This window comes from Heptranchias perlo, chromosome 21 (assembly GCF_035084215.1).
Source record: "Heptranchias perlo isolate sHepPer1 chromosome 21, sHepPer1.hap1, whole genome shotgun sequence".
In the NCBI taxonomy this organism is placed as follows: domain Eukaryota; kingdom Metazoa; phylum Chordata; class Chondrichthyes; order Hexanchiformes; family Hexanchidae; genus Heptranchias; species Heptranchias perlo.
Genome location: NC_090345.1, coordinates 5,463,000 through 5,482,952, shown reverse-complemented (window position 1 = coordinate 5,482,952; position 19,953 = coordinate 5,463,000). Strand labels below are relative to the sequence as shown.

The 19,953-nt window shown below is 47.0% G+C and overlaps 1 protein-coding gene across 1 annotated transcript in view; it reads left to right on the top strand.

Moving 5' to 3' along the window:
• Positions 1 to 18,939, top strand: part of LOC137339932 (uncharacterized) — a 47,331-nt gene extending 28,392 nt beyond the window's left edge. The window contains exon 2 of the mRNA XM_068002021.1: positions 13,460 to 18,939. Within this exon, the coding sequence (XP_067858122.1) occupies positions 13,527 to 18,485 (4,959 nt within the window). The 5' untranslated portion in view covers positions 13,460 to 13,526 and the 3' untranslated portion in view covers positions 18,486 to 18,939. The remainder of the gene's footprint in view (positions 1 to 13,459) is intronic.
• The last annotated feature ends 1,014 nt before the right edge of the window (positions 18,940 to 19,953 follow it).

Below are 19,953 nucleotides of genomic sequence, written 5' to 3'. Positions count from 1 at the left end.
ATCCAGATTGGGGTAATAGCTTGGATTGAGGATTGGTTAACGGACAGAAAACAGAGTAGGAATAAACGGTTCATTTTCAGGTTGGCAGGCTGTAACTAGTGGGGTGCCGCAAGGATCAATGCTGGGGCCTCAGCTATTTACAATTTATATCAATGACTTGAATGAGGGGACCAAGTGTAATGTATCCAAGTTTGCTGACAATACAAAGCTAGGTGGGAAAGTAAGCAGTGAGGAGGTTGCAAAGGGATTTGGGTAGGTTAAGTGATTGGGCAAGAAGGTGGCAGATGGAGTAAAATGTGGGGAAATGTGAAATTATCCACTTTGGTCGGAAGAATAAAAAAGCAGAATATTTTTTAAATGGTGAGAAACTATTAAATGTTGGCATTCAGAGGGATTTGGGTGTCCTTGCACACAAATCACAAAGTTAACATGCAGGTACAGCAAGCAATTAGGAAAGCAAATGGTATGTTAGCCTTTATTGCAAAGGGGTTGGAGAATAAGAGTAAGGAAGCCTTGCTGCAATTGTACAGAGCTTTAGTGAAACCCCACCTGGAGTACTGTGCACAGTTTTGGTCTCCTTACCTAAGGAAGGATATACTTGCTTTGGAGGGGGTGCAACAAACGTTCACTAGATTGATTCCTGGGATGAGAGGGTTGTCCTATGAGGAGAGATTGAATAGAATGGGCTTATATTCTCTGGAGTTTAGAAGATTGAGGGGTGATCTCATCGAAATGTATAAGATTCTGAGAGGGCTTGACAGGGTAGTTGCTGAGTGGCTGGAGTGTCTCAAACTAGGGTTCATAATCTCAGGATAAGGGGTCGACTATTTAGGACTGAGATGAGGAAAAATTTCTTTAGAGGGTTGTGAATCTTTGGAATTCTCGGCCCGAGTGCTGTGGATGCTGTGTCGTTGAGTATATTCAAAACTGAGATCGATAGATTTTTGGACACTAAGGGAATCAAGGGATGGGTTAGGGCGAGAAAGTGGAGTTGAGGTCGAAGATCAGCCATGATCTTATTGAATGGCAGAGCAGGCTTGAGGGGCCGTATGGCCGACTCCTGCTCCTATTTCTTATGTCCTTATGAAACTAGGCAGCCAACGTGTGTACAGCAAGATCTCACAAACAGCAATGTGATAATGACCAGATAATTTTTTTTCTAGTGATGTCAGTTGAGGGATAAATATTAGCCAGGACATGGGGGCGAACTCCCTTACTCTTCTTCGAAATAGCGCCACGGGATCTTTTACATCCCCCTGAGAGGGCAGACGTTTGGTTTAACGTCTCATCCGACAGAAGACACCTCCGACAGTGTAGCACTCCCTCAGTATTGCACTGAAGGGTCAGCCTAGATTTTGTATTCAAGTCCCTGAAGTGGGAATTGAATCCACGACCTTCTGACTCAGAGGTGAGAGTGCTACCTGCTGAGCCACGACTGACACTGACATTATTACAGAGGGGACATAGGAGAGTAGCACAAAACATGGCAATTGTGAATATGATGATCTGTTCAGCACTAGAAATTTGCAATAGAGCAGATTTGTTTACTGTTAAGAAACCTGGATGTTTTGCAGATCTAAAAGCAACTCCATACTCTGGCTATTATTTCTATTGACTTGCACATTTATCTTGCTAGCAAATCTCCTGTGCTATTTCTCAAGGTAGTCGGATGATGCACTGTTTTATTATTAACAGGAGCATCATTCCATATAATGCACGTTATATTCTGCAGTTGCAGTGAAGCTGTATTTTAAGTTAGCCACAAAGTCTAATTGCTGTAAGCAAATACAGCCCGAGATCAATGAGAGTTTAATTGTTGTTCGAGGGAGATTTGCAGATTGAAAATAGCCTGAAATGAATGCCTTTTTAAAAAAATAATTTTGAAATGCGACATGTTGTATAAACTTTGATTGATCTTTACCTGCAGAGTGGTTAATAGCTAATACTTATATTGTACGTGATTAATTATGTAACTACTGTGTCGTCTGAAGACCTTATGGGGATAGAAGTTCTGCTCTCGAAGGATTGGGTATACGTTTAAAGTTAAAGGTATTAAAAGAGCAAAAGGAAAATTTAGGCACTATCTGTTTTACTAAGGGGGCGATAGAATTATGGAGCAGATTACTAGCAGCGGTGGGAGAATAGAAAACCACGGCAGGGTTTCAAAAAAGGACTGGATGAATTTCTGTCAGGAGAGGAAATACAGGAATATTAGTTCCAAAATGACCCACAAGGAAACTGAAAGGAGATTTGGAATGATAGGCTTGATTAAATGGGCTTCTCCTGCCTACAACATTATTTTGTTCCCCGATGAGAGGATAGAAATTATGTGTCATTCTTGTAATACGGTTTTTGTTTTGGAAAAGCTGGTCCCTACAGACCAATTCAGGTTAGCTAGAAATGGCGAGCTGAGGAAGTACTGATTAGCTGAGCATTGGCCTTGTAGACCTATTGTACGCTTATCAGACCCCATTGTGTTGCTGGATTGAGGAATGAATCTGTCTGGAGTTTAAAGGAAGCATCACAGATTAGCTGGGTGTGTTGCAGTCAGGGGTGCATTTGTGTTTGGTGTCTGTAACCTCTCTCCACAGTTCAGTTAATAAAGACAATAAGGAGCTAAACCTAACAAATAAGAATATCCCAGGTGGGCGCAAGTTACTGATTGTAGTACGGTTGGCCTCTGCCTCTGCTTTAGGGAGGGATATTCAGCTTGTGCTCTCTCTCCTGATGACTATCCAGCGAACCCTGCTGGAAGACCCTCCTATAATTGCGTGTATGTTGGGTGTAGATGGGATTGAACCAGCTGACACTTGCTGTCTAGGCTCACAATGGAAGATGAGATACTTGGGCATGGTATCAAAAGCTTGGTCAAAGAGGTAAGTTTGAAGAAGCGACTTAAAGGAGGGGAGAGAGGTAATGAGGCGGAGAGGTTTAGGGAAGGAATTCCAGAGCTTAGGGCCTAGACAGCAATGATAGGACGAAGGAAATGGGGGATGTGCAAGAGGCCAGAATTGAAGGAGCGCAGAGATCTCGGAGGGTTGTAGGGCTGGAGGAAGTTACAGAGATAGGGAGGGGCGAGGCCGTGGACGGATTTGAATACAAGGATGAGAATTTTAAAATCGAGACATTGCCAGACCCAGAGCCAATGTAGGTCAGTGAGCACAGGGGTGATGGGTGAACAGGACTTGGTGCGAGTTAGGATGCGGGCAGCAGAGTTTTGGATGAGCTCAAGCTTATGGAGGGTGGAAGATGGGAGGCCAGCCAGAAGAGCATTGGAATACTTGACCTGAGAGTGAATGCCAAAAATGGAAAAATGTTCCATTCCGCAGCACTAACATTCCTCGCCTTGATGAATGCGAATATTTGCAACAAAAGTTTTAAAGAAGCTCCTGTACTCTTTAGCTGGTGGTGGACTGCTCCATTTTGCGAGCATCTCTTCTGGACTTGCCAAGGTCAAGCCATTGGCACTAATAAGATTACAAGGGAAAGAACAGTGAAACAAACTGTGGTCCTCATACTGAACAGAGCTGTGTTTATGTGTTTACATTGGCGCTCGGTCCGGCAAAGCCTCGATTTTAAAATTCTCATCCTTGTTTTCAAATTCTTCCACGGCCTTGCCCCTCCCTATCTCTGCAACCTCCTCCAACCCTACAACCTTCCGAGATCTCTGCGCTCCTCCAATTCTGGATTCTTGTCCATCCTCCATTTCCATTGCCCCACCATTGGCGGATGTGTCTTCAGCTGCCTAGGTCCTAAGCTCTGGAATTCCCTCCCTAAACCTCTCCGCGCCTCTACCCCAGGGTGGATCAGTGTCAAAATTTGTTTGATAATCGCTCCAGTGAAGTGCCTTGGGACGTTTTACTACGTTAATGGCGCTATATAAATGCAAGTTGTTTATATTCTTGAATAACTGAAATGGATTTTTCTCCCACAAAGTCAGTGAGATGCAACAAGACTGTGTTGCTTTTGTCTCTCTTGTTTTAAGCCCCTGGTTTTATTTTGGAAGAATATCACTTTGTTATCTGGACAAGTCACTCCATTTCAGTAAGTATTTGATTGCAGGAAGTAATTCAATATATTTGAATGTGAAAACGTGCAGTATAAATGCACGGTTTTTATATTAACTTTTTTTCCTATCAGCTTCTGCGCATGAGGGATATTACTGCTGGAGAATGGAAGACCCCCTCCCTCATTTCAGACCCTTGTAGGGGGGGGGGGCGGGGGGGTGCGGGAGAAGGGTTCTGATTTTCACTACAACAAAAGCAGAATCTGCCCTGTACCAGCATCAAACACTCTCAGTTCAAGGGCAGGTACAGCACGGGTTAGATACAGAGTAAAGCTCCCTCTACACTGTCCCATCCAACACTCCCAGGGCAGATATTTTGTATCTGTCTTCACAGTAGAAGGCACTAATAACATACCAATAATAGTAGAAAATCAAGGGGCAAAGGGGAGGGAGGAACTATAACAATCACTATCACTAGAGAAAAAGTACTAGGTAAACTAATGGGTCTAAAGGCTGACAAGTCCCCTGGACCTGATGGCTTGCAAGGAAGTGGCTACAGAGATAGTGGATGCATTGGTTGTAATCTTCCAGAATTCACTAGATTCTGAAAAGGTCCCAATGGATTGGAAAACCGCAAACGTAATACCCCTATTCAAGAAAGGAGTGAGACAGAAAGCAGGTAACTATAGACCAGTTAGCCTAACATCTGTCATTGGGAAAATGCTAGAAACCATTATTAAGGAAGTAGTAGCAGGACATTTGGAGACTCATAATACAATCAAGGAGAGTCAACATGGTTTTATGAAGGGGAAATCGTGTCTGACAAATTTATTAGTTCTTTGAGGAAGTAACGGGCAGGGTGGATAAAGGGGAACCAATGGATGCAGTATATTTGGATTTCCAAAAGGCATTCGATAAGGTGCCACATAAAAGATTACTGCACAAGATAAGAGCTCATGGTGTTGGGAGTAATATACTGGCATGGATAGAGGATTGGCTAACTAACAGAAAACAAAGAGTTGGGATAAAAAGGTTATTTTCAAAATGGCAATCTGTAACTAGTGGGGTGCTGCAGGGCTCAGTGCTGGGGCCTCAACTATTTACAATATATATCAGTGACTTGGATGAAGGAACAGAGTGTCTTGTGGCCAAATTTGCTGCTGATACAAAGTTAGGTGGAAAAGCAAGTTGCAATGAGGACACAGTGTCTGTAAAAGGATATTGACAGGTTAAGCGAATGGGCAAAAATTTGGCAGATGGAATATAATGTGGGAAAATGTGAAGTCATCCACTTTGGGAAGAAAAATAAAAAAGCAAAATATTATTTGAATGGAGAAATACTACAAAATGCTGCGGTACAGAGGGATCTGGGTGTCCTTGTACATGAAACACAAAAAGTGACCATACAGGTGCAGCAGGTAATCGGGAAGGCAAACGGAATATTGGCCTTTATTTTTAGGGGGATAGAGTATAAAAGCAGGGAAGTCATGCTACAACTGTACAGGGTGCTGGTGAGACCATACGTGGAGTACTGCGTGCAGTTCTGGTACCCTTATTTAAGGAAGGATATACTTGCATTGGAGGCAGTTCAGACAACGTTCACTAGGTTGATTCCGGGAGGTATGGAAGGGTTGTCTTATGAGGAAAGATTGAACAGGTTGGGTTTATACTCATTGGAGTTTAGAAGAATGAGAGGAGATCTTATTGAAACATACAAGGTTCTGAGGGGACTCGATAGGGTAGATGCTGAGAGGATGTTACCCCTCATGGGGGAATCTAAAACTAGGGGGCATAGTCTCAGAATAAGGTGTCGCCTATTTAAGACAGAAATTAGGAGGAATTTCTTCTCCCAGAGAGTTGTGAATCTTTGAAATTCTTTACCCCAAATAGCTGTGGAGGCTGAGTCATTGAATACATTCAAGGCTGAGTTAGACAAATTTTTGATCAGCAAGGAAGTCAAAGGCTATGGGGAAAGGGCGGGAAAGTGGAGTTGAGGTAAAAATCAGATCAACCATGTTCTCATTGAATGGCGGAGCAAGCTTGAGGGGCCGAATGGCCTACTCCTGCTCCTATCTCTTATGGTCTTATGGAAGGTACATCACGGGTTAGATACGGAGTAAAGCTCCCTCTACACTGTCCCATCAAACACTTCCAGGGCAGGTACAGCACGGGTTAGATACGGAGTAAAGCTCCCTCTACACTGTCCCATCAAACACTTCCAGGGCAGGTACAGCACGGGTTAGATACAGAGTAAAGCTCTCTCTGTACAATCAAGTGCGAAGAGGTAAGGAATAGCGCAGATAAAACTGCACTGTACTCTTGTCTCACCTGACGATATAAAGGGCACCTCCATGGCATCCAGGGCCTAACTTTTCATTGGTTACGAGAGAGGCTCTCTGATGCAGCAGAAGGCACAGCCCTCGTTCCTATCGGCTCTCCAGTGGGCACCAGAGCACCCAGTGGTGCACTGGTAAAGTAGGTCGCAGATCTCCACTTGAGCATGACTCTCCTGACAGCCTACTGTCAGCATAGAAGAGCAGAGCCCTTCCCAGGCTGTGAGATCCCCTGGAATTCTGTCCTTCCAACACGGAATTTCAGATGTGAGGTTAACCATCACACGTGTGCGATGCGCACGCGCACTGCTCACAGGGAAGACGCTGAGCTTTGACCTCGAGAATACTGGCACAAATCCTCTGAGGGCTCTCGTGCTAATCACAACCAGCAGTGTCGCTGAATGTGAGCGGTATGACATTATCGCAGTTCCCCGCACTCTGTTATCATTCCACCTAATACGATAAACTAGGTACTGCTTCTAGAACAATTACATTGTACCTTTCACGCGTTGTAACGTATTTAGCCAGGTTACAAGGGGCCTGGAGTTCCAGAGACTAAATACCTGATGTTGCTGTAGTAGTCATTCAGATGTGACTTTTTAAAAATGTAATATGTATATATTTTTTTTCACCCCTTTCTTTCTCCTCCTCTCCTGAAGACATTAAAGAAAGAAATACCTTGCATTTAAAGAGCGACTTTCATGAACTCAGGACGTCCCAAATCACTTTATAGCCAATGAAGTACTTTTTGAAGTATAGTCACTGTTGTAATGTAGGAAATGCGGCAGCCAATTTGTGCACAGCAAGGTCCCACAAACAGCAATGTGATAATGACTAGATAATCTTTTTTTTAAGTGATGTTGGTTGAGGGATAATTATTGGCCTCAGGACACCGGGAGAACTCCCCTGCTCTTCTTCAAAATAGTGCCATGGGATCTTTTACGTCCACCCGAGCGGGCAGACTAATTCCATCCTGGGCTCCAGCTCATTGGGCGCCAGCTGCCACTCAGTAGCTCGCCCAAATAGCCATTCTCCAAGAGTCACCCAAGATAGCAGCTATTCAGCTGCGTGGGAGGCTTTGTGGCAAAGCCCAATCCTTTCCTCATTCAGCGCCCACTTGTGTCCTTCCACCAGGGATCATTGGGGAATGATCAGCTTTGGCAACACTGGTGGATTTTCCCCGCCCCCCCCCTTCTAGCCCAGGGGTGCTGAAGCCACTCCCTAAACCACTCCTCCTCTTCCTCTCCTCCTTTAAGAAGCTCCTTAAAACCCACCTATTTGAGCAAGCTTTTGGTCACCTGTCCTAATGTCTCCTTCTTTGGCTCGGTGTCAATTTATGTTTGATTATGCTCCTGTGAAGTGCCTTGGTACGCTGTATAAATGCAAGTTGTTGTCAGCCATGGCAGTGGCAAGGCACAATATCAGTTTTAGTTTATCAAACAAAATCAATTATGATTCATGTCACACAGCTCTTCACTTGCTTTTAATAACACCAAAGCATCTTTAACGCAACAAAGAGTCTTTAATATAACAAATATCCCAATGTGTTTTACCGGTAGATGTAAGGAGGCTGAGCTGGGAAAAGAGAGACCAGGGGAGATGGCCAAAAGCTTGGTCAGAGAGCTGGAGAAGTTTAGGGTGGGGATTCCAGAGATTAGAAATCCAGGAGGTTATCTCTGTAATCTTGCGCATCCCCGATCTTCATCGCTCCACCATTGGCGGCCGTGCCTTCAGCTGCCTAGGCCCTAAGCTCTGGAATTCCTTCTCTAAACCTCTCCGCCTCTCTACTTCTTTCTCCTTTTAAGTCGCTCCTTAAAATCTACCTCTTTGACCAAGCTCACCTGACCAAATATCTCCTTATGTAGCTCGGTGTCAAATGTTGTTAGATAACGCTCCTGTAAAGTGCCTTACTACATGAAAGGGGTGTTTTACTACATGAAAGGCGCTATATAAATGCAAGTTGTTGTTGTTAAGGTGACGGGACGGGGGATGTATGAAGGCAGGAGTCATAGGAATGAAGTATTCCAGCCTGGAGATTGGAGGAGATTGCTGAGGTAGGATAGGGTGAGACCATGGTGGGATTTAAGATTGAGAATTTTAAATTTAATGCTCCGGGTGCATGTCAGCAAGGACAGGGCTGAATGTCACTTATACTCTCTGGGAAGTCTACATTACATATTGAGAATGTCTACTGACCAAGTTTGATTCTCTAAGAATTGCAGTCTTTGCTAAGCTTAAAAGAGGGGTGGCCATGGGAAGCAGTCAGGGGCAGCTAACAAGCTTTTTGACCAAACCTAACAGCGATCGCAACCTTCCCTTTAAGGAAAGAGGAAATGGTTTACCTTTAAGGCCCATCCCCCCCCCCCCTTTCCTTATCACCCAGGCTGCCTTTTGTTTGGCTTTAACACTGGAGATTAGTTTTTTAAAAGCCAGTCACTCTTTTAGTACGGGCTGGGCAGAAAGGTGATCAGGAAAGCTCCAGATGGGGAGTTGAACAGTTGCTGCTGTTTTCTACTGGTGCGTGACGGACAGGAAGAAAATTGGGTGAGTTGACACACGATATTATTAATGAACAGTTTTAAAAAAAACCCTAGTGTCCGGATTAAAGAGAGAAGTCAGGAGCAAGAGGAGGAAGTGATGCAAGGGATTTAAAATGAACAGTGAAAAAGGACACCACAGTCTTGTTTTTTCTTCTTTATTCCTCCTCTGGATGCCTAGAAGTGATAAAATTGGGAGATTCTGGAAAAGCCTAATTTGCACCCAAGGAGACAGGATAATTTCAGGCCTGTATTAACATGCAAGTAATATTGAGGCATTCTGTCTGGAGAAGCAGATCAGAGAAGTTAACTCGCAAATAGTTTCTATACTCTCGAGGAAGCTTAAAAAAACAAATTTGAAAGCATGTATAGATTGTCAAACTAGTGGGTCAGTATGTCTATCATCAGCGTTTGATATTTCCTGTATTTGTCAACCAACTAGTGCATTATTTCTTTTGCTGTGTGCTAATAAATAAAGCGTATTTTTGCAATTAGGCCACCATTTCCATTGCGCAGCTGACACTGTCTTTGGGGGTTCCTACGAGTGCGCAGTATTTGCAGGGGGCTCCCAAGGACCGTCACTGTCTGTGGAGAGAACAGACAAGTTATCGTTTCAGGCGTGGACCCGTGTCCCATCTCCCCACACAGATACTGTCTGACCCCGCTGAGTGTTTTCAGCAACTCCGCTTTTGGGATTTTTGTTCCAAAGAGTGTGTCGGTATTTGCAGCAGGTCTCCAGGAACGTATCAATATTTTCAGGTCCCCTGGAGTACGTCAGTACGGTCCCCACCACTTACACCATCCCCGCTTATCCTGAACAGCAGCCTATATCGGGAAAATGGCGCTCACCACATGCTGTCACCATAGGTGTCGATTACAAAGGCGCTGATTAAACCGTATTAAATGCGCTGACTATTTCGTGCAACAACACCAACTTGCATTTATATAGCGCCTTTAACTTAGTAAAACGACCCAAGGTGCTTCACAGAAGCGATTATCAGACAAAATTTGACACCGAGCCACATATGAGGACAGGTGACCAAAAGCTTGATCAAAGAGGTAGATTTTAAGGATCATCTTAAAGGAAGAGAGAGAGTTAGAGAGCGGACAGCTTTAGGGAGGGAATTCCAGAGCGTAGGGCCTAGGCAGCTGAAGGCCTGTCCGCCAATGGTGGAGCGAAAGAAATTGAGGGATGCGCAAGAGGCCAGAATTGGAGGAGCGCAGAGATCTCGGAGGGTTGTAGGGCTGCAGGAGGTTAGAGATAGGGAGCGGTGAGGCCATGGAGGGATTTGAACACAAGGATGAGAATTTTAAAATCAAGGCGTTGCCGGACTGGGAGCCAATGTAGCTCAGCGAGCAGAGCAGCAGTTTAATACTTGCCTGATTGAAGCTGCCCACGTATGAATCCGCCTTCACACTGGGTTTTGCTGCTGTGTTCTCAACTTTCGTTATCCGTACATGGCCTGCAGCAGAAAGTAACACTAAACTGGGACACAACTTCCATCATTTAACCAACCGCATGAAGCTGTCGATCATCGTGGCGTGAACTGGCAGGGAGCGGCTCTCGATCCCCGCAGTGCGAACAGCTGACTGAAGCTTGCCCCAAGACTCCACTTTCACACTGCCTGCCCTAGTTGCTAACGGTGCCAACAACTGATGAAGACTCGGGGCAGCTTCAAGCAGCTGACTGGGCCACTTAACAGCCACAGGAGGCGGTTGGACAGTGGCGACTCCGGGCAGCTTCAGTCAGATGGTTTTACTGTCCATAGTGTGCAGCGGGCGAGTCACATTAGCACGAACAGGCCTGCTACTTGAGGTGGGGACTGTATTTCCAGCAGTCACCTGTCCCAGTATCTCCTTATGTGGCTCGGAGTCAAATTTTGTTTGTTAATCGCTCCTGTGCCTTGGGACATTTACTACACCGTAAATGTAAGATCGTCACTAATAAATCCAATAGGGAATTCAAGAGAAACTTCTTTACCCAGAGAGTGGTTAGAACGTGGAACTCGCTCCCACAAGGAGTAGTTGAGGCGAATAGTATGGAGGCATTTAAGGGGAAGCTGGATAAACACATGAGGGAGAAAGGAATAGAAGGATATGCTGATAGGGTGAGATGAAGTAGGGAGGGAGGAGGCTCATGGGGAGCATAAACACTGGCACAGACCAGTTGGGCCGAATGGCCTGTTTCTGTGCTGTAGACTCTGTAACTCGATAAATGCCAGAAGTTGTTGTCTGTAGGAGTGTCTCTGTTATTTATCTCGCAAAGAAAAGTTTGAAAGCTGCTGTTTTGAGGGAGCGAATGTGCCTTAATGGCTAATGCTGCAATTCAAATCGCCAACACATTTTCTTTCCAATGGAGCGGCACTCCTGGTTCCCCAGAATGATAGCTGACATTTCCAATCGGAGCAGTTGTACCTACTTGTAGCAATAATCCTCTGTGTTGTCACTAGAATCTCAGTAAAGTAGAATGACAAGTGTAGGAGATTCTCAAATTATCTTCACTTGAATTGTGAGGGGGGGATAAAGTTGTGCGTTTGTAGATTTTGCCCTTCTGATCTTGGGTTGTATTTTCTTGCCTCTGCGTCAGAAGGTCGTGGGTTCAAGCCCCACTCCAGGGAAATGAGCATATAATCCAGGCTGACACTCCCAGTGCCAGTACTGAGGGAATGCTGCACTGTCAGAGGTGCCGTCCTTCAGGTGAGCCTTTAAACCGAGGCCCTGTCTGCCCTCTAAGGTGAACGTAAAAGATCCCCTGACACTATTTCGAAGATGAGCGGGGGAGTTCTCCCCGGTGTCCTAGGCCAATAATTATCCCTCGACCAACATCACAAACAGATTATCTGGTTATTTATCTCATTGCTTCTTGTGGGACCTTGATGTGCACAAATTGGCTGCCGTGTTTCCTATATTACAACAGTGACTACACTTCAGAAAGTACTTTGTTGGCGGTAAAGGTGCTGAAAGGCGCTGTATAAATGCAAGTTCTTTCTTTTCACTTGAGACACGCTGGGGGGAGTATCGTAGGTAGTAGGAGCTCAGTAACTGTGTCAATTTCTCTGAAGGCACTAACTTGATTCTAAAGCCACTGCTGCGCGTGTGCAAGTCTCGCATGTCTGTGACCCTTGGTAGTCTGGCTACGGAGCTTGCCCGATGTTGTGATTTCTGCATCGCGGACCTGTATGCAGCTGGACCCCAAAAATGGTGTCCTCAACCTACGTGCCATCACTGGCAGTGCGCATTGGCGTGTCCAAGTGAAAATCTTGTTCCTAAAACTTATCGCTTCCAACAGCAAGAATTATTTATATGCATATGGGATTAAGTCTGATTTCATTTTCCCTATAGCATATATATGTGTATGTATATGTATGTATGTATTTTTTATATATATTAATTCTGGAGATGTGAGTGTCGCTGGCAAGACTGGCATTTATCTCCCATCACTAGTTGTCCCTTGAGAAGGTGGTGGTGAGCCGCCTTCTTGAACTGCTACAGTCCGTGTGGTGAAAGTTCTCCCACAGTGCTGTTAGGTAGGGAGTTCCAGGATTTTGACCAGCGACAATGAGGGAACAGCGATATATTTCCAAGTTGGGATGGTATGCGGCTTGGAGGCGAACTTGGAAGTGATGGTGTTCCCATGCACCTGCTGCCCTTGTCCTTCTAGGTGGTGGAGGTCGAGAGTTTGGGAGGTGCTGTCGAAGAATCCTTGGCGAGTTGCTGCAGTGCATCCTGTAGATGGTACACCAGTGGGGGAGGAAGTGGGAGGAAGGTGGTGGATGAACTGCCGATCAAGCAGACTGCTCCATTCTGGATGGAGTCAAGCTTCTTGAGTGTTGTTGGAGCTGCACTCATCCAGGCAAGTGGAGAGTATTCCATCACACTCCTGACTTGTTCCTAGTAGGTGGTGGAAAGGCTCTGAGGATGTTGATAGTGGGGGATTCAGCGATGTATTGCCATTGAATGTCAAGAGGAGGTGGTTATGCTTTCTCTTGTTGGAGATGCTCCACCATTCAATCAGATCATGGCTGATCTGTACCTCAACTCCATTTACCCGCCTTTGCTCCATATCCTTTGATACCCTTACCCATCGAAAATCTGTCTGTCTGAGTCTTGAAAGATCTGATTGGCCCTTGTTCTTGTGACCGTTACTGTGCATATATCTGAAGCTACCAATATTAACAGATCTTGGTGTTCCGATTTAGGGTTCATGCCCCAGTGAGACCAGAGCCCTTAACCAAACCTTCAGATGCACGTATTTTAAACAGTGAATAATTTAACTCCAAACCAAACATTGACTGGATCACTACTTCAGAGGACAATGATAATTGGAGAGGAGGCACACAAGAGCAACAAGGATAATTTTGGGACTGAAAACTCTTGAATTGATGTAAGGAGTCTGAACTTGAACTTGACCTCATGAGAGAAAGGAAGATTGAGAGGGGACATTTTTTTAAAAAAAAGGATTGAGAACCTGTGGGAACCAGTGAGATGAGATATTTGGGTAAAAGGAGGCCACATGGCTGTTTTCTAAAACTGCTTATTGAAAAAGTGTAAATGTCCTTTTCTTTTTGTTTTGATTTTTTTAGCAACAACAGGACGCCGACACAAGAGGCAGAACCCAGCACAGAATCCCAGACTTCCCTGGACCAGTTTATGGCTAAGCTGTGCAGACATCATCAGATCCAGTTCATGAGTGTGCTGAGCTACATGCGCAGTGAAGCAAATCCCGCTTTGGAACCGTCGGAATCATCAGCGCACGAAGGCATGGCCGCCTCCAGCCCAGCCCCTGTCCAGCAATCGACTAAAAACCATGAGGGCCCGACTGGGAGCAGGTCCGCGTTACAATCGCGTCCTCCCTTCAGTCGAGAGCCACAAACGCCAAGCCAGTCGAACTGCAAAAGCCGTGCGGAGGAAAATTGGTCGGCTCGTGAGGAGGTGCTCCGGCTAGGGACCGAGACGAGCAGCGCTGCTTCTGTTAATAAACCAGCACCTAAAAGCTGCTGTGGTGGGACTTGTATCAAAAACTGGACCATAGGGGTAGGGACCTCCTCTATAGGGCTGTGTGCTGCTGACTGTAACAAAAAGGGGAGCGTGGAACCGTTGCAAAAAGAAACTGTGAGTAGGAAGGAGATCGGTGACTCACAACTGGATCAGTCCTCCTGCCAATGCGCACGCATCAGTACTGTTTCCCAGATAGAAGTAGTGGGCCCTAACAGCAAGGAGAGCAAAGCAGAGGGAGCAGTTGCAGCCAAAGCTCAGAATGAGTCTCTCCGAGCTTTCCCTGTGGAGCTTTTGAATTTAAGTAAGAACTTGGCTAAAAATCCAAGCAGTTCATTGAGCAGTTCTCGACCCTCCTTAGATCACGAAGCAATTAAAAGCACGCCAATTCAAGTAGGGCCTCAAGAAAATACCAACGCCACCAAAAGAACAATCAAAGATAACCTTGTAATCCCAGCAGACGTGAGCACCAAAGATTGCTGGTTTGTCTCGAAGCCTCATGCTGATACCAACGGGCGCCTGAGGTTAAAGGCTCAATCTCCTTCCACTAAGACGGCCAGAAAGAGCACCAGGGTGTCTGTGCTGCGGGCACGCTCTTCCATGTCCACTGTGTGCCAGTATGTCAACGAGCACGACAACCAGTGTGACATTGTTTACATCAGCAAGCCAATCACGGAGTGCCGCTTCGACGCCCAGCGGTCCTTGTCTTCCACTAAGAAGACCGCGAGGAAAAGCACTCGCGGGCACCTTTGCAACGAAGAGTATTGGGAGCTCCAGACTGTTCGCACTTTGGCCAGGAGCTCGGCCACAGACACGAAACGGGCGAACCGCCCCTCTTTGATCCCCAAACCGCCCACCTCAGCCAGCCCAAAGCAAGCACTTACTCTGCCGGTTAGCGTGCCCGCCTTTGAGGTTCCAGTCGCGGCTGGCGCTGGTGAAAATGGGGGTTCGAAGGTGCAACTGAAGGTCGTTCTGAGGCGAGGACAGTCGGAGGAGCTCAAGGAGAACCAAGACTTTCGTTGCCCAGCAGGGGACGGGGAGCTTGTGGTTGAGCCGTGTCAGACCCGCAGGTCGCAGGAGGCCGACGCACCTTCCAGTGACGCAAGCAGTCTGCCAATGGAGCTGAAGAAGCCAGGTGGTCAGACCAACGCTTCTGGCCAATCTCCGGAAATCAAAAGCGCGCCAATTTTAAACATGCAGACAAGCGGCAGCATTGCAACGCGGACCGATTGGAGAGCTCTGGGTGCAAGCTCACGACTTGAGCCTGCTGTTTGCGAGAGTTGCGATCCGTCCAGCAGCCACAGCTGGGAGCCGCTAGAAGAGTGCTGGCAAGCTCCAGGGAGTCCTTCTAGACTGGTGCAGTCAGTTAAGGAAAAAGATGACACGGAGCACGAGTCCTCGACCGAGGGCTCTCTAAACAACTCGGAGCCCAGTCCCAATAACCAGATCGAGGCCCTTTCCGCGCCTTCTTTAAATAACTTGGGCACCAGTCCCGTTAACAATATCAGGGTTGACATCATTCCTTCTCAGGAGCAATGTAATGGTAGCAGTGAAGTATTAAATGGCAGCGAGGTGATGGGGGATATTCCTGGTTCGATAGTGGGAAATTGGCGAGCTGGGGGTTTCTTCGAATCATTTGAAAACACGAAGGAGCTAAGAGAGGAAAGACCGCTAACTGGGAAAGAAAAGTCCAACAGATCAGGACAGACGCTCAGTTTTCCCACTGTAGTTGAAGCAATTGCTTGCACCCTCACCCCCAAGAAAGAACCATGTCCGCAAATAGCCTCTGGATGTAAAGAAGAGAGGAGTAGCAATGATCCAGGAGGGCCCGCACTGGGGCTGAAAGGACCTTGTGAAAGAACTGATGGCATTAAGTGCAAAATGCCATTGGCCGATCCATATTTGGAGGAGAGGAGTTTGGACGATCTTGGTAAAAATGTGGCCGCCAACAAGAGGGAAGGAGGCAATAGCACGGGCAGATCTCCTAACTCTGAAAAGAATACGAGCCCCCAGAAAGAGAAGGCACTTACTCCAGCCACTTCAGAGAAGGTAAAGCATCGTAAAAAGTTGGAGCTTGCTTCTTCGGACAGATGCTTACGGAGTCAGCAGTCTCAGCCCCAACCTACGGCCAGTCCTTGTGGTGTTAAACAGGAGCCGCTGGTTTGTGCTGAGGGGCTACTGGTGCCATGTCTCAACGTGAAACTTCTGAGAAGTCAAAGCGAGAGGGGATACAAAAGGGAAGTGTGTGTCAACAGAGTGGCATCTGTCCAGTTTCCAATGGACTGCTTCAATAAAATCCTTTTGCAAAGTATTATTGATCCCGAGAGCAGAGTAGATGAATCTCTTGCTACCACCTCCGTAAAAGATACTGGCAAAACAAGAAAGCTGACAGCCAAACAGGTCTCCAAAGGTCTTCTGGCTGAAAGCTCAGCAGACGAAGAACCGATGGACGACAGTTTTGTCTATGAAAGAGCATACTGCGGGCAAGGTAGAATGCTTGAGGTCTATGTGGATACTAGATCATCTGAAGAGCGGAAAGTTTCCTTTTCTAGTGAAAAGGTTGACACCGATCAAGGTACCGAGTCTTCAGATGACTCCGCGGATGATCCTTCTCCTGCAACCCATCAGCAGTCAAGTTTAGGAAAGGTGGGTGTCCATAAAGAAAGCCAAAAATGGGCAAGAGGAGGCCTTGCAAAAAGATCGGCCAGTTTTGGACCTCCACATCCAGCAAATAAAGGAATGGCGGCAAAAATGTCTCCAGGAGATAAGAAGGCTATTGGGTCTCGCGACATGAGATTCCCAAATGTGTCCATCACAGAACCAGAAATGGTTGCGCTAGAAGCGGACAACGAAGGCCTAAATATAAATCTGTCCACCGAGGTTCTCCAGGAGCCTGAAGACTCCGAGTTGATAGATCTCAATGACTCAGATGCTCCTGAAGTGAGTCGGCCAAAGTTTTTGGACTGGTGCTCGGAGGATGAGAACCAGGAGCTAATCACCACCTTGAATGCCAAATACGAGAATATCCACAAAGCTTGGATTCAGATTGAGAAGGAAGGCTCGGTGATGCAGAAAGCGAAATCCAAATCCGACTGGCTCAAGGAAATTTGGAAAAGCAAGAAGAGGGCACGCAAAGCGAGGGGGCTGTATGACCACAAAACATCCCCCGTGCAGAAACTCTTTGTGGCCAACTTTGACTTTGCCAACATCTGCAAGTGGTTCATGGAGACGACGGAGACGAGGTCCCTGGTCATCGTCAAGAACGTCACTGCACGGAATCCGGTGGAGACGCTGAAAGCCAAGAGCTTCCTCCAGAAGAGCTCTGCCGTCGGACTGTTCCCCAGTCCCCAAGCTGAGCGGCTGAGGAAGCACCTGAAGAAATTTGCCGTGGCCTCGCCGGCTCGGAATAACTGGAGGACCCGGGCACTGATGGACAGCGTGCAGCGGGGTGGTGCGACGAGAGGGGACGGAGCAAACCAGCGGCAGGACTTCTTGCCTGATGTCGGGGGAGGCCTCGTCCCCCGGAACCTCTTTCTGCCCCAAGCGCGAGGCAGCCTGGCCGAGGGGGACGGGCCGCTCGGCAGCGTGAAAGCGGCCCAGCCCTCCAAGCACCTGGGCATGAAGAAGCCGCTCAGCGCCTGGATCCTGAGGAAGTACTCCAACATGAGGGAGAAGTTGCGGGTGCAACAACAATCACAGCACGGGAAAGAGCAAGCTGCTAGGAAGCACCCAGCCAAGCACAGGAGCGTGTGCATGAATCCCTTGGTCTCGCCCAAGTTGACCTCGCAGACCCAGCTGGACACCCGAGGGGTGCCGCCCCCCTCTGCCTCTCCCAAACCCAAGGAGAATAAAGGGAAAAGGAAGCCGCCCAGGGATGCTCCTGCCAAGGAACTCCGGGCAGGGCGAAGCAAGAGCAGCAAGTCCGAGGCTGTTCCCGTCGCCCTGCCCTCCTCGAAATCTACGTCCAGGCAGCTGCCGGCAAACAGGAAGCCCAGAGCAGAGGGCAGTGCCGCCAAGCCACCCGGTCCCAAAAAGCCTGCCCGGGGCAGCAAGGCTGACACTCTGCTCTCCAGCCTCAGCCGGAAAGGTGTGGAGAAGAGGTTCTCTGGCTCTCCCCTGAAAACTGTTCAGAAGGGCAAGAGCCGGTCCCAGAATCGGGACGGGGTGAAAGGCAGAAAGGTCAAACCGAAGACGAAAGCCGGCAGCGGCAAAGAGCGGCAGGCGAAAACCACCAAGAGGACCAGGCCCTCACCGGTGGTGGCTGCCCAGGCCAGGGCCAAGCGGCGGGAGAAGACTGGCGTCCAAAGGAAAAGCAAGGCAGTCGCCCCAACCAAGTCCCCAGCCAAAGCAGTCGCCCCAACCAAGTCCCCAGCCAAAGCAGTCGCCCCAACCAAGACCCCAATCAAAGCAGTCGCCCCAACCAAGACCCCAGTCAAAGCAGTCGCCCCAACCAAGACCCCAGTCAAAGCAGTCGCCCCAACCAAGACCCCAGTCAAAGCAGTCGCCCCAGTGAAGGGTGTATGTAAGACCGAGGCCGTGCACAAAAAGAAACGCAAGCTAAACGAGAAAAGCCAGCTGGTGCCGAACAAACGCAGACGGACTGATGCAAAATGAGACGTCGTCTTAACGACTTAAACTGTAAATTATTGCGTCTTTATACAAAAAAAATAAGAATAACCGATGACTGCAGTTTGAGCATTAATTGTCACAAAGCTGCTTTTTATAATCTGAAGCGAAGGCCCTTCAGATCGCAGAGGAGAGAACTTGAGTGTGATTTTAATTTTATTTTTTTAAGCCCGTGAGCAGATAACTGTTGTAAAGAAGAATACAGGGAAGCCCCCCGACTGTGAATAGAGTTTTTATATGGTGCTACGAACGGTATTTTTTTTTGTTTTTTCCCCCCGTTTGTTTTGCTTTTTTAAAAAAAAAATTACCCCAGCTTAGAACAGACACGAGAGCTGTTAAACACAAATTGAAAAGAACAGTGCCTTATTTAAACGACAAGAGGAAAAAGCAACATCTTTTTGCGTGTGTGTACCTGAGATTAAAGGCTTGCATTCACAATGGAGACTTGCTCTATACTTGTTGCACCTCCACTTGCAGTAAAAAGAAAGCCATCACGGAGGTCATTCGGCCCATCGTGCCTGTGCCGGCTCTTTGAAAGAGCTTTTCCAATTAATCCCACTCCTCCCTGCCCTTTCCCCATAGCCCTGCAAATTTTTCGTTTTCAAGAATTTATCCAATTCCCCTTTTGAAAGTTACTGTTGAATCGGCTTCCACCGCCCTTTCAGGCAGAGCATTCCAGATCATAACAACTCCATCTCCCCCCTGATTCTTTCGCCAATTACCTTAAATCTGTGTCCTCTGGATACCGACCCTCCTGCCAGTGGAAACAGTTTCTCCTTATTTACTCTTACAAAAACCATTAATAATTTTGAGCATCTCTATTAAATCTCCCCTTAACCTTCTCTGCTCTAAGGAGAACAATCCCAGCTTCTCCAGTCTCTCCACATATAAAGTAAAATTGTTGAGATAAATGGGGAATGTTGGAAAACTGGAGTGAAGCACACTGCAAATCCGCCATCAGCTGGCTGAGGGGGCCGGCTAGAGTACATTCGGGTGAGGACCCTTCATCACATCTGATGCTTCTGAAATGTTAACCTCTCTCTTTTTTCTCTGGTGTTGACCCCCACCCCGTGCATTTGCAGCATTTTTTGTTAAAAAAGTGAATATTGCTTCATCTTTCCCATTAGGCTGTTTTGAGAACCGATTTTGTTACTAAGTGAGCTTGCATTAGGTTTTGAATGCGTATCTGAAATCTCGTTAACCCACATACACTTTGTGTTGCAGACTGCAGTCTTATGGATAGCTGCTGTTTGTTGTGAATGCATGTAGTATTCCAAGCCCCGCCCGGCCTCTCCCAGACCAACTTCCCAAGGTCATAAGATCATTATGGATAAGGGATACCATTTGGTCCTAATTAACCATCCAAGAAGATCCTATACTTTCCCCCCACTCCCTCCACCAGGGCATTCATCTGTTAAATTATTCTAGGATGTTTGCTTCCACTACCCTTCCCAGA